The sequence below is a fragment of the Siniperca chuatsi genome, linkage group LG4 (assembly GCF_020085105.1).
Source record: "Siniperca chuatsi isolate FFG_IHB_CAS linkage group LG4, ASM2008510v1, whole genome shotgun sequence".
Taxonomy (NCBI): Eukaryota; Metazoa; Chordata; class Actinopteri; order Centrarchiformes; family Sinipercidae; genus Siniperca; species Siniperca chuatsi.
In genome coordinates, this window is record NC_058045.1 from 6,605,968 (window position 1) to 6,619,712 (window position 13,745).

Here is a 13,745-nt window from a genome sequence, read left to right on the forward strand (position 1 = left end):
TCAAAAGAACATGTGAATCTGAAAGGAAATGTCTCCATTTATATTGTTTATACATTATGGTTGCTAGGGAGATTCAATTTCAGAAGTTCTAAAGCAAAAAAACAAACAAAAGAAATGCGACAAATCGGAAATAAATACAAGGAAAACCTTCAGGCCTCTTTAACAGCAGACATTTTGACGTCATTGCGGGAAAGCACAGGCGTAATTAATAACATTAATGAAGGTGTACTGGCATTACTGGGCGACTCAAATGGAGTGAAGCTTTCGTTATTATGTTATGTTGTTAATTACACCTGGGCGTTTCGTGCTTTGACAAGTCAGAGTGTCTGTAGTAAAAAAGCTCTATTTGGACTCAGCTGTCCTTATCTTGTTGTTTTTCTTAAAATCAATGCCAAAAAATACAGACTAATATAATTAACTTAGCACAAACATAGGTCAAATGCAGCAACACTTACTAGGGATTCAGTATACATCTTTTTACACAAATCAGGCTTCTGATTTCTTTCTTTATGAATGCTTTATTTGGATTATGGCAAAAATGTAATCTGTGTATTAATAAATGGCTTAATTTTAGATTTGAAGCCCCACAAATGGCCTAATTAAAACCCTGCAAATACCTTGGTGAGGTACAAATTTCATAAGAGAAATGTATGTGTTTTTTCCCAGAAAATATTTTTTAATCTGCCCAAATCCTCAGACATTACAAGCAACACAGAGGAATCATGTAAGTGCTGGTTTGAGACTGTTAATTATTTGCATTGCTGCTGCAGCTGCTCACCACTCCCAAGGGGCTTCATTGATAGCAAAGGCAAGCATCTCGAGCTAGGTAACAAAAACCTTCTTAACAGTAACATAGCGTTATTAGTTTTCTGAAGCAGGCTCTAAATCATTTCCATTAATCACTGCCAATCAAAGAGAATGTCACCATTAATGAGATCTATATATATAACTGTGCCTCAGAACTACGATAAGATATAATACAGGCCTGTCAATCCAAGGAAGAGTGAAAATGGAGAGCGTGTTTTCATGCTTTAATGTGGATAGACATTTTTCCATGTACATGTCCAGAACCACATTCATGTTGTCCATAATCACTGTCATTTCTACAGAATGGCAAAATAGCAGAGGTCATCGGATTCCTTTTATTTTTTAGCTTATTCCCAGGAATATGTATATTGAAGGACAAAAATCAAGGTTGTTTAATTTGAATTGCTGTTTTGATGTGTTTCTGAGATTCACCTCACGACATCAAAACAAATAAGGATGTCTCAGAAATAGCAGTGATCATTACACCTTCTCTGGTATGACACATCTAAGCCTGTGTGCTGTGTTCAACGTAATCAGCTGCAGGAATGCAAATGGAAACATGATTTGACTGGGTTTAAATCAGGATGCTATAATGAGTGCGGTCTACTCAAAAGTAAGAAGCCTTGGTCACATGTGTCAACAGCAACACAAAAAGCAAAACTATAAAACATTAACATAAGAGATGGTAGAACTGGTTCCCACCCTTTTTTTCCCCAAACAATGTTTATCTCATTCTGAAAAGAAACTCCCAGAGCAAATCCTTAGATATTCTCCAAAACTATTTTATGTGAAAACAACCCCCACAATACACACAATAGACAGCTTTCCTATTGTTGTCTTTTCATACATTAATCTGGTACAAAACAACAAACAAAGACTGAGATAGAAACAGATCAAGACCAAGACAAATCTTGCACCTTTGAAATATAGACTTGATTCAGGTTTTGCTTTCTTGACCAGATAACAAAAATTACTTAAAACACTTTAGGGCTGCAGCTAAGCATTATTTTCATTATCAATTAATCTGCCTTTTATTTTCTTGATTAATCGTTTGGTCTATGAATAAGGAAGTCCACCAATAAGGAAGGGAAGCCTGAGAGGCAAAACCCAAAAACATTTTGCATTTTTGCACTTCCTGTTAAGAAACAGTAATGCTAAAACAAAATTACCACAGACCTGGAGTTTGGCCAGTGCGTATTAAAAAATCATTATTTAGCCTATTAGTCCTGTCAATCCAGTCCCTCTATGCCACCTTCTCTTGCTCATTCGTTGCTCCTCTACATGAGTCTTGCAAAGGAGGAAATAAGGGATACCTCAGTAAATAAAAGACAAAACACACACCATAGTATTGAAACGTAGCTTTACCAGTTGAAAACCAGAACTCACACCCCATCTTGAACAATCCAGCACCATCTTTCTTATTTTTTCTCCCTCTACCTGTTTCGGAGGGCCCTGTGGCGCAGGCGGAGCACACACAAAGCCAGACCCCATTTCTTCTTAGTGTCCGGACACGAGCTTAACTCCATAGGGTAAGAAAGAGGGATGGATGGACGAACAACAAACACAGTAGCTCCCGCTCTCTGCTGTAGACTCACGGATACAGCAGTGGAGGGACAAGACGAACCCAGCCTTGAATTCCAGCAGAAGTCACATGAGACTGTGACACCCACCTGCGAAGGATCCCTCTCAATGCCCGCTTGAGTTTGGAGTGGCACTAATAGCACACACATGCATAACAACGTAGGCCCGGATGCATCTATTTTATACACATACTCACACTATATCTCACACACAGATCAGAAATGCAACACCCACAACACATTAGCACTGCTCCATCCAAAACAAACCTAAAATACACTCTGATCACTCTGAAAAGACATCCAATTGTCAATTAAGCTTCCAGACAACGCTGTTCCCAAAAATACTTTATAATATGATTTGAATGTCAGCTCATTAGCATACCATTGTGTCTGGAGTCAAAGCTTTACATATTGCTGTTAAGACAGAGTCGAACTGGGGTCTCTCAATTCAAGATAGTGTGGGACGCTGCCAGAAAGACCGGCGGTGTTATGTGTGAAGCCAGTTGTAAAAGGTGGAGCTAATTAAAAAATAATGACCTGCGTGGGTAGTCCCTGTACCGGCCAGCTCGGCTACTGATATTATAAACATAGTTATCGTAGAAAAGGTTTCAGTCGTAGTCATCTGGACACTGTTTTCAGAATCAAGATGTTTCGGCTCCCATCCAGAAGACATTCTCAATTGTGAAAATGGTCTGAGAACTCAGAAATTTAAGCTACTCTGTATTGCTTAAGCCCTGCCCTCAGGGAGGAGTCTTCCTGAGTGTCTGCTGTTTACCCTGCCTAGTTTCACCTGAAACTGACCTTCTTTTGTTTCCATGATGGCCCAGTAATCAATTGAGAATGCCTTCCGGATGGGAGCCGAAACGTCTTGATTCTGAAAACAGTGTCCAGATGACTACGACTGAAACCTTTTCTACGATAGAACACTCCTGGACGAATGAGGAACTACACCATCATCAGAGTTACTTACTTACTACTTAAATCCATCAGCTTTTAGGCAAATTTCTACCTAAAACCTCTGGCGTAAATTGGAGGAGAAACACTTCTTCCATCATCTTCTTTTTTTTTTACAAGATCTCAAAATATAAGGAAACGTGTCTCCTACGCCATCTTAGTATCTTATTCTATTAAGTGGCTTAATTAACCAATTCCAATTCTGTGTGTATAAAAATAACAAGCTAAAATGTGAAATTCCTTATTGATTATGCTTAATATATTTCACAAAGGCAGCAAGATAGTTGTTATTGTATTCAGCAGGCCTGCATGAAAAATGAAAGCAGTTGTTGGGGAAAAAATTGGAGCACTAGTTCATTTACTTAATATTTCAGGGACTGTATAGCATTTCTATAATATCCCTACAGAGACTTCAACAGCAGGGTTTCATTGGTTATTTAGTGACTTTCCATACTATGTAAACTGAAGTGAAGTGAAGTGATAGATGATGGAGAAAACCAGCAAACACTCACATTTGTAGCTTGAACCAGTCAGTTTTTGGCATTTTTGCAAAGTAAAATTACTTTAAACAATTAATCGATTATCAACATTGCTGAATAATCGATCAGCTAACTGATGAATCAACAAATCGTCAAGTGTTGTATTTATAACTTGTGACTTTGTCCACATTCATCTCAGTCTTAATTAATAATCTAGTAACATAAGTTCAGTTGTAGCCACTCAGTTTATTATATTTTTCTCTTATATTAGCCAGAGTATTCATATAATATCATAGGGACTGTGCCTATACGTATCAAGACTGACTCCAGATGGGGGGGGGGGGTACCCACATCTGGATCGCCACACCCAGCCTGGCATTGTGTGCCAGAGGCAACAGGAAGACACACAGCACCGGGGCGTTATTGGAAGTTACCACCAGTTTACTGATGTGAAACTAGAGGTCGAGTGTGCAGAGTTGGCATGTTGTCAAGAGTCCAGAGCTCAAGAAACCCCACCCATTCAGGGCTAATGTGGACCGACAAAAAAAAATAATAATAATACACGCCCATAACCATGCTGCAGGAAGAGACACAACAGCTGAACAGTGTTCTCAGACACAACAGATGAATATTGTTCTCAGTTATGCAGCAGACGAGTGACTCAGTCCTTAAGGGCATTAGGCGTTGATGAAGGGTTATGTACGCAAATATGTACTTGTTTATGTGTTTGTTTATGTTTGTGTGTGAATGTAGGCGGAGTCAAAAGGAGACAAAAAGTGGTACCTTCAAATGCAAACATATTATCTTTTCACACACAAGCATATGCAAAGCCGCACAAACAAACACATGCCTCCCCACACACAAACACAAATAGGCCATTATCATTCCACTGCTTCAACGCTGCAGCATCAGTAGAGATTAGTCCCCCGGTGACCTAGCATTACCCAACACACTGCGCAAGTCTGCAGAGAGCCATCTATCTTTTCCCTCCATCTTCCCTCACTTTCCCTCCTCGCCTCTCCTCTTCTTCCCCCATCTGCTTTTTATCTTTGTCTATCTGAGGCTCCCCAGCCGTCTCCATCGGCTCTCTCCTGAGGTTTCTGCTGTCCTTTCCTGTTCTCTGTTCTCTATGTCTCTATCTTGGTCTTTCTCTTTTTCTCTCCAGCATTCTTCCTTCAGCTTTATCATCTCTATCTCAATTCCTCTGTGGGTTCATCTCTCTCCTAGGGCTATCATTGTACCACGTTCCTCTGCTCCTCTCCTGCAAAAAATCTCAAGTTTTTCTTCCCTCCCTTTTCCCTCTTCCCCTTCTCTCACTTTTCCTCCATTTCCCTGTTTCTGCTGAATATAACTTACAGTGTCGTAGCAGTAAATACGACTCCAGAAAGACTAATATGCTGATGGCAGATAGCTGTAACATAATGACAGAAAGGCCCTAGCTGCATGCTAACTATCCACACTGCAGCTAAAGACATTACACATTAAGATAGGGGAACTAAAGACGAATGTTTTTACTCTGTTTTTTTCTTCAACAAGCTTTTGTTGCATAATGGAAATACAGTCTATTATTAACATTGTTAGAATTACTTATTAAAAACAATGAGTTCCTCTTGGTGCACAGTTGGTGGTTAACAATATACTAACAATGCAAGCATGCCACTTTATAGAACCAGATTGTTTTTGTTACCAAATAGGAAATGCGTGTATTAAAGTGCAGCTCAGATGACCAATTTATACATTTATAGTGGATTAAAATTCATTTCTGCATGCTTATTAGTTTCAGTCTCAATGGAGTACTTGGTGCAGATTTTTATCAAGATTTGTTTGATAACTCTTCTACAATGCCTTCACAGCACAACAGTGAACATGACCAATGACACCACTAGTTATAAGACAAATACTGCATGAGATCCGGTTCTAACAGAGAAACTGAAAACCTCCCGAATAGAACCAACACCAGATGACAGAGGGAGATATGGAAGTTAAAAAAAGGGCTAGATAAGAAGAAAGAATAAAGACAGAAACAGAAGGAGATGAAAAGATAGAAAGTGAGCAATCTGACATAACCGGAACAGCACTGGAATGCTGTATATGTAAACATACTGAGTCAGCAGGGACTGAGAGCAGTGCACACAAACACACAAAGTCTAGAGCAGTAGAAAACCAAACCCAATAAAATTATAAGCACTCTTGCTGCCTGTCATGTGGATCCAATGGCCGAATTCCTCCTTTTTTAAAAATACAAAATAACATTGCCTTTGCCAACACCAATTGAATATTTTTAGAGTGGAATGCAGTCGTGCTGACACTGGGAAAATGTGATGTTACAGTACTGGTCAAGACAAACAAACGTGAAAGGGTTTACACTCTTGAATCCAAGCTTTTCAAGAAGTATTGTCATAGTAGTTTGGTGCGTGTAGCCACAGTCTCATATCATAGGCAAAATTGCCCGCACACTGACAAAAAAACTAGAAGAGGCTCTTCGGATGCAAAAATGTTGTGCTAGCGATGGTTCTATGAATGAAACGTTCACTTCTTTGGTCACATTTTTAGCCATGCGAGCGACATGGCTCTGTCGGTTTGTCTGTCCACCACTTTGGTCCAGACTGAAATATCTAAAAGACTGGATGGATTGTCATGAAGTTTTTTACAAACATTTATGGTCCCACATTTATGGTTTTGAATGAAACGTCCTGACAACTATTGAATGGTACAAACTCTGACTTTTCATGTAGCACCATTATCACCATTATCATTTCAGTTTTCTAATACTTTGGTTTGTGAACAAATACCTGAAAAACTGATGACATTCCCATCAGCCTCGGCTGTACTTTGTGTTTTATGCTAATTAGCGAATGTTAGCATGCTAACACGCTAAACTAAGATGGTTAACATGGTAAAACTTACACATGCTTAACATCAGCATGTCAGCATTGTCACTGTGAGTGTGTTAGCATGCCGATGATAGCATTAGACTCTTAGTTGTTCCACATTCTGTCTGTTTTGGTGATTTTTTCGGTCAGTGGGTATTTTAAAACATGATATGAGACTTGTTATATTACTGAAAAAGAGGATATTCTTCTGTAATTAGAAAGTGATTTTACTTTCATCAAACCACATTATTATTTTTCTTCATTCTGATCTACATCTACAGTACCGATACTACAGTATGACCTTTGACCCTATACTACACTCGCTGATACAGCTGACACCACAACCCTGCCGAGGCACTCGCGGCAGATCAGGTGCCTGGGTCCGGATCACATGACCCACTCCTTGAGGGTATCGCCATGGCGATCGCGTTCGACACACTACTCGTGAGGTGTCTTGTTCCTGGTTTCTAGATGTTTGACTCAGTGATTCCTATTACTGATTAATCGCATAGGATTTCATCGAGCAGGTTGGAAATTCACAATGTTATTCTGTGGGGACACAGCAAGAAAGTTGTGCTATGCTGTCAGGTTAGACTTGTATGCAAGGCTTGGAAATTTCAGATTAGTTTTGACAACACACACACCCACAGACACTTTTATTTACCATTGCTACATGACTTAAAGGCTTCGGAGGGATAGAAAAGATACCATGCATGAGGATGTCTCCTTCTCCGTCTGTCCCAAATGGAGATTGGAGGCCAAAAAAAGAAAAAAAAAAAAGAGGTGGCAGGAGAGAAAGTAGAGGCAAACATCTGTTTCTTTCCAGACATAAGAGGGGGGCTGGTGGGGATAATGCAGGCCAGGAAGCCAGACAGGCAGGGCAGGCCGGCTAGTTTGCTAGCTAGGTCCCTGCCACGCTTCATTAGCTATTGTCATGTCGCTGCATGGCTGGGGCTGCTCATGTCTGTGTGTGTGTTTGTGTGCCCTGTGTGTGTCTGTAGCGATGTGGGTCGGACCAGAGAAGATGGTGGAGGCCATATAGGCCAGTCGAAGCTACATATAGTGTGTGAATGTGATAGCTGCCATCACTTGTTCTTCCAGAGCTGGATGTGATGTTGTCTGCTGCATCAGTCCTGGCTTACAGACCGACTGGACACATTCCAATACTTAACACAGCATTCTCTACTGCTTTAGCTGCCCTATTCTTTTCTCCTCCCGTTTATCTTTTGTTTTCATTTAATCGCTTTCAGCTCTGTTCAGTTTCTGGATATGCTGATTTGGTTTACTTACACAATTAGTCAATTAATCCATTAGTAGATGACAGAAAATTAACTGTCAATAATTTTGATAAATTAACTGTTCAAGTCATTTTTTTTTTAACAAGAATGCTCCTTCAGACCTCCTTTACCCAATATGAGATCATGGGACAAAATGTTTCGTCCATCAGTCTGGCTCTCGTTTGTGATGCTACCTTTTATATTTCTCTATCTCATTTAACCTCCCACGTTCCCTCTCACCCGTCTTATTTCTTTCCCCTTTTCTATCCTTCTCTTTCTCATTGCTCCTCCTGCCTGTCTTCTTCCTTTTCTGTGTCTGTGACGAGTGACAGTTTCAGTAATCGCAGTAAAAATCATGCATCATCCAGTCACACTTACAAGGTACAGATGCACACTCACACCCACAGAACCACAAGTATGGTGTATGGATTACATGCTAATTTAATAAACCTACCTGTCATGTTTGAAGTGGACGTGAAATTTTCAACAGCTTGCCCCAAGCAATACACACTCTGCATCAAAGACAGTGAGGTTTACCCAGCACCTCTCAGTACTCCTGCCTCTCAACAGCTACAAGAGCTACAAGCCAGCTTTGCAACAAAGCCGGTAAACTCTTGACCTTTGAGTGTTTATTTATTCAACTTTTGTTTAATCCTTAAAGAAAGTCTCTTCAAAGGACATAAGCCCTCCACCCACCAGCGTCGGTTATGACCTAAACCGACATGCCATCACACCACAGAAAGAAGTTTTAAGCTGCTCACACACAACGAGGATGTCAAAACACTTACATATCCTTACGCACACAGACACACTCCTTGTCCTCCATCCATCTCCATCTCCGCCATGCGTCAAGTGCCAAGTTACACAACAGGGATCGTCTTCCTAATGCAAGTGCTCCAACAGAAATTCGTCACAGTGCCGCCTCTTGCTCTTGTCAGTCTCAACTCCATCCATCTTTTTGGTTTAACACACATAAATGATCTAATACATTCTGCCTTATTGTTGACAAACATGTTACAGCCCATCCCAAGTGAAGCACTCCAGACCTCTGTGTGTGTGTGTGTGTGTGTGTGTGTGTGTCTGTGCATGAAGCCTGGGGCCCAGATGGTGACAGAAACCTTGTGCTGATATGTCTCAAAACACAGGCCCAATATAGACTATAGAGTCCACACACAAATATAAGCCACAAATAAAAATAGAATAAAGAATAGGTCCAACTTCCAGATCAGGTCATGCTGCTTTATGTGCAACAAATAATGTCTAGGTTAGTTAACAGAATAACCATTATTTGTATTAAGGATGCAACTAATTATCATTTACATTATGAATGAATCTATCAATTTTTTCCATTAATCAATTCTGAAATGGAAGAAAAATCATGAAAAATACCGACCTGAGGTGAGGTTGCTTGTTTTGTCCAACAGACAGCCCAATAACCAAAGGTATTCAATTTACAGTGATATAAAACAGAGAAATGCAGCAAATCCTCACATCTGAGAAGCTGAAAGCTTGCTTGATAAATGACCACAATCGATTATCAAAACAGTTGATGAGTCATTTTCCATTTGATTTACTACTTAATTAATCAACAAGTTCAGAAGAATTCTGTAGACTACTAATCTTTACATGCACAACCACGAGTTCCTATTGGCAGTGGCATACAACACCGTACTTCTCAATAAGTCTGATCTTTCCAACATATTCCTTGCCATATAAATCTCTTTCTTAAGCTGCCAACTTATGCAAATGAATAGTATAATGATGCACTTCTTTTTATTAGAAAGAAATAACTGCTTTGTTTGGTATCTGCACGTATCCAGCCCAAAACCTAACCAGCTGTCCATGTAACACTCACAAAGCTGCAGATCCCCATCTGATCCTTGGCGCACAGCTCAGCTTGTGGCATTCAAATACAGCTTTGAGCACAGAGGTGTTAGCAGCTGGTCTACTCCTGAGGTTCATAACTGATACGAGTTATTAGGTATATGAATTAACTCAGAGAGATAAGGAGATATAATCTCATGACTAGTTATACTAACACCTCTGGTAAGCTACTGCCAGACTGGTCAACCTGAGATGGAGAAAACACGCAGTTGCATGGATTGTTGCTGTTGTCATATGAGAAGCTGCAGCCATTAAAGAGGGCATTAGTTTGTGTATGAGTGTAGTTCTTTGTTGTTACCTGCCATGCAACAAGGGACAGCTGCATTATTCTTAATTACAGTCAGACGGCTGTGACCCAAACAATAGAGGAAGGGAAAAACTAGAAATCCACAAACCTCACCACATCAGGGCTGCCAGATGATACTCTATATTTATGTTTGTGTGTGCATGTGTGTGTGTGTGTGTCCAAGGTCAGAATCCTATTTTCCTTGTCTAGAAGCTATGATCATTTCCATCTATGCATTCACCCTTACATGCCTTTCTACAGTATGTATCTGTATCCACTGCCTGTTCCTCCAAATTAAACTTCACTTCATGTCCATCCGAAACTGCCAATGTAACGCCGCTCTCCTCTGTGCCCAACTGCCCATGTAATAATGCCTGATATTGTTAGTGCCCATTTACTTCTGCCTATCTGTGTGCCCACTGCGCCGTGTTTGAGTGTGCCAGTCTGGGGCCTGGCGCTAGGTTGTGTGGATGGCAGCGGCTCTGCCTGATCGTACTTGGCACAGCATCAGTGGCTACCTGAGTCATCCAGTCTGCCTGCTCCTCACCCTCCAGCACCCATCAAATCGAGCTCTTTCCGCATTTGCACACTGAAAGAGGAATGTGGGCTTGGTCCGATTAGATCTGAATGGATCTGGATGGATGAATGGATGAATAATGGTTCTTATGCATGCAGTAAAGAGGTTTGGACACACATCAGGACTTTGACCGATTCGCATTTAGATTTTAGATTCAGTGCTCAAAACAGAGATGGTTACTACCAACAACAGAGCCTTTGTTCTAAAACATTTCTCTCCCCGTCTGTTTTTCAATAAAAATTAGAAACTTCACTCCCTTAATTGACTGAGTTACGACTGAAGTGACTCCCAGAACAATAAGACACTACAACAACAGAGATTTTCTAAATCAGGATGTTTCCTGTACGTCTGCATGGGAGAGTCTAATTAGGCATAAATGGGTACAAATGATTAAAGAAGCCATTAATCCCATGGCTAGCCTAGAAACACGTGCTCGTCGTCTATTGTGAAATATTCTGTCAAGACAATTTAAAATGATGCTGGTGTGTGTTTGTGTGTGTGGCTTTGTCTGTATGTATTTTCAATAAGCCACAGTGTGTGCCATGTGACTGATAATGCCTTGTGACTTATTCATGCTTAATACTGTTATTGGATGATTCACAATATATAAATCTACAATGCATGGCACCCCTTACAGCTGATCAGATTATGATAAAACTGCCTGTGTGTGTTGTATAGAAGTTGTGTGGCGTTCAGAGGTGCCATTGTTCAGTAATGCTATGCACTGATGTGCGTCATGTGGCGAGCTGTTGCCTTGCATCGCCGCTAAGATGCACTGCTGCTGCTGCTGTTGGCTGTGCTAATGTTGACGTGTGTTGACACTCTTGCTGTGTAAGCTCAGTTCTCCAGCGCCATAAAGAGACAGTATGTGTGTGTGTGTGTGTTGGTGTGTGTATGTGAGTGTGTTCTTGTTATTGTTGTCATAGGAGATGTTGCAGCCTCAGAAGGCAGCAGAGTGTGTATCTGTGTAGAGGTGTGGGAATTATGTTTTAAGATGATGTTTAAGTGTGTGTACTGCATATACTGTATATGTATGTAAGGATGTTCTGTTTTAGCAGCCAACTGAAACGTTACAGCACCATGCAACAGTGAACTACTGCGTTTTTTTCCCTCGCTACAGTCAGACTGCTGTGACCCAGACAATAGAAGAAACCAGCTTAGGATACACAGACAGAAACAGAAACAGAAAAAGAGGACACAAAGCATGGAGGTGCTGAGGGGGTTGGTGGTTGGAGAAGGATAGGGGGGCGGAGGAAGAATGCAAAATAACAGACAGAAAGAAAGACATGCACACAGACATATGGGATGAAATGATAGAAAAGGAGAGAGGGAAGGAGGAGGATGAGGTGTTACCTTTCAGGGGACGAGGATTTCTCCGAGTTCACGGACATGAGCGGTGCCTGTTAGCCGCTCGCTGGCCGAGGGACCACAGGAGACGGCGAAATAGAACAGAAAGCTGCTTTCTCTCTCTCTTTTTTACTCTTCTCTCCCTATCTCTCTCTGCTGTGTGTCTGAGCAAAGGAGAGGAGAGCGTTACTGCCTCCCCTCCTCCTCCTCCTTCTTCTCCTCCTCCTTTTCCCTCCTCCTTTTCCTCCTCTTTCTCTGTCTCTCTTGTCTTCTCGCTCAGAAGAGGAGAAAGGATGGAGGACAAGGCTCTGCGAAGGATAAAAAAGAGCAGCAACTGTGCAGTGCACAATCCGGCTGAATGTGTGTGCGCGTCTGCCTACATCTGTGTGTGTGTGAGAGCTGATAGCGAGAGCAGCAGTGTCAGTCAGGCACCCCTCCTCATGTCCCAGCCTCCTTCTTCCCTCCCTTTCCTTCCTTCCTTCTCCTCTTGCACCTTGCCTGTCTTTCACTTTCCCTGCTTTCAGTGAAGCTCGTTTTTGCCCTCCTCTTCCCTTTGTCTCCTTCCTCTTTGGTGTCGCTGGTTGAACTGGTTGATGAAATTAATACACAGGCTCTTGATCCACAGTGTGTGTCTGTCTCTGTATCCCTCTCTTCCTTCTCTCTCTGTCTAGCTGGCTCTATCAGGCCTTCTGCTGCTCTGCACAACAACAGAGCCCAGAGCGAGCTGGAACGTTCCACTTTTTGTGCAGGCAGAGGGGTGTTGGCTTGTCACAGCAACAGGAAAATGAATGCCTTTCTCCTTGAGGTGCACTCTCCTCCCCCTTTCCCCCTCTGAATTAGTCTCTCTCTCTCTCTCTCTCTCTCTCTCCCCAATTGCCTTATTACGACATCCTGTATCTCAGGGCAACGCCGCACAGATCTGCCTTGCCCCCCCTCCCTATCTGACATCCTCCCTACTTTCCTCTAAACCCCATTTCCACCTCTGTCTTTTTTGGATGTTTATATGTATATGTATGTGTGTCTCATCCTTTTGTGCCTCCATCCCCGTCCGTCTCTATTTTCTCGCCATCTCTCTGGGCAGATGGGTCTGCTTCTACATGAGTGAACAGCTCACAGAGAGGTAGCCAGAGGGTGTGCCATGATGGGGGCTCTCAATCTGACCTCAATATTAGTGTGTGGGTGTGCGGATGTATGTGTGCGCATCTATATGTATATGTATGTGTGTGTGAAAATGCATAGCAGGGGTTTAAGGGGCATCCTGAGGTTAATGTGACTGACTAGTTATCCAGAGAGTGTACGGGGGGAACACATACAGTACAAGTGTTTACAGTATCTACAGGTTCTTTCTCTAAAATACTTGTCAGTGATTATTCCAATGAATAATCAATAGTCAGTGATGTGATATGCACAAGACTGTTTCATAATGATAGATTTAAACAGCAAACGTACATGGATTACTAGAAGGAGGTAAGGCTGGGCGATATATACTATGAGATGAGCGAGGTAGCTATCCCTTTAATATCCCTGTGTGTTTTAGGTCATTGCAAGCAATGTTGCAAATTAATAAGCATGGCTGCTTTATGGCAATATTAGATTTGCTGGATTTTCCATCAGTGTGATGAAGTATATTTTTGGTCAAGTATTTAATTCGCTGGGTAAACCAAAAACAGACACTCTTATC

At 41.5% G+C, this 13,745-nt stretch overlaps 1 protein-coding gene across 5 annotated transcripts in view; it reads right to left on the reverse strand.

The window, feature by feature from the left end:
• The window catches only part of srpk2 (SRSF protein kinase 2), a 73,127-nt gene that overhangs the window by 38,706 nt on the left and 20,676 nt on the right, over positions 1 to 13,745 (reverse strand). The window contains exon 1 of one of the 5 annotated variants that reach the window (XM_044194645.1): positions 12,071 to 12,854. The exons of the other annotated variants lie outside the window; for them this stretch is intronic. Coding sequence (XP_044050580.1) covers positions 12,071 to 12,108 — 38 coding nt within the window. The 5' untranslated portion in view covers positions 12,109 to 12,854. Of the gene's footprint in view, positions 1 to 12,070; positions 12,855 to 13,745 lie in introns of those variants that run through there. 5 annotated transcript variants of the gene reach the window in all.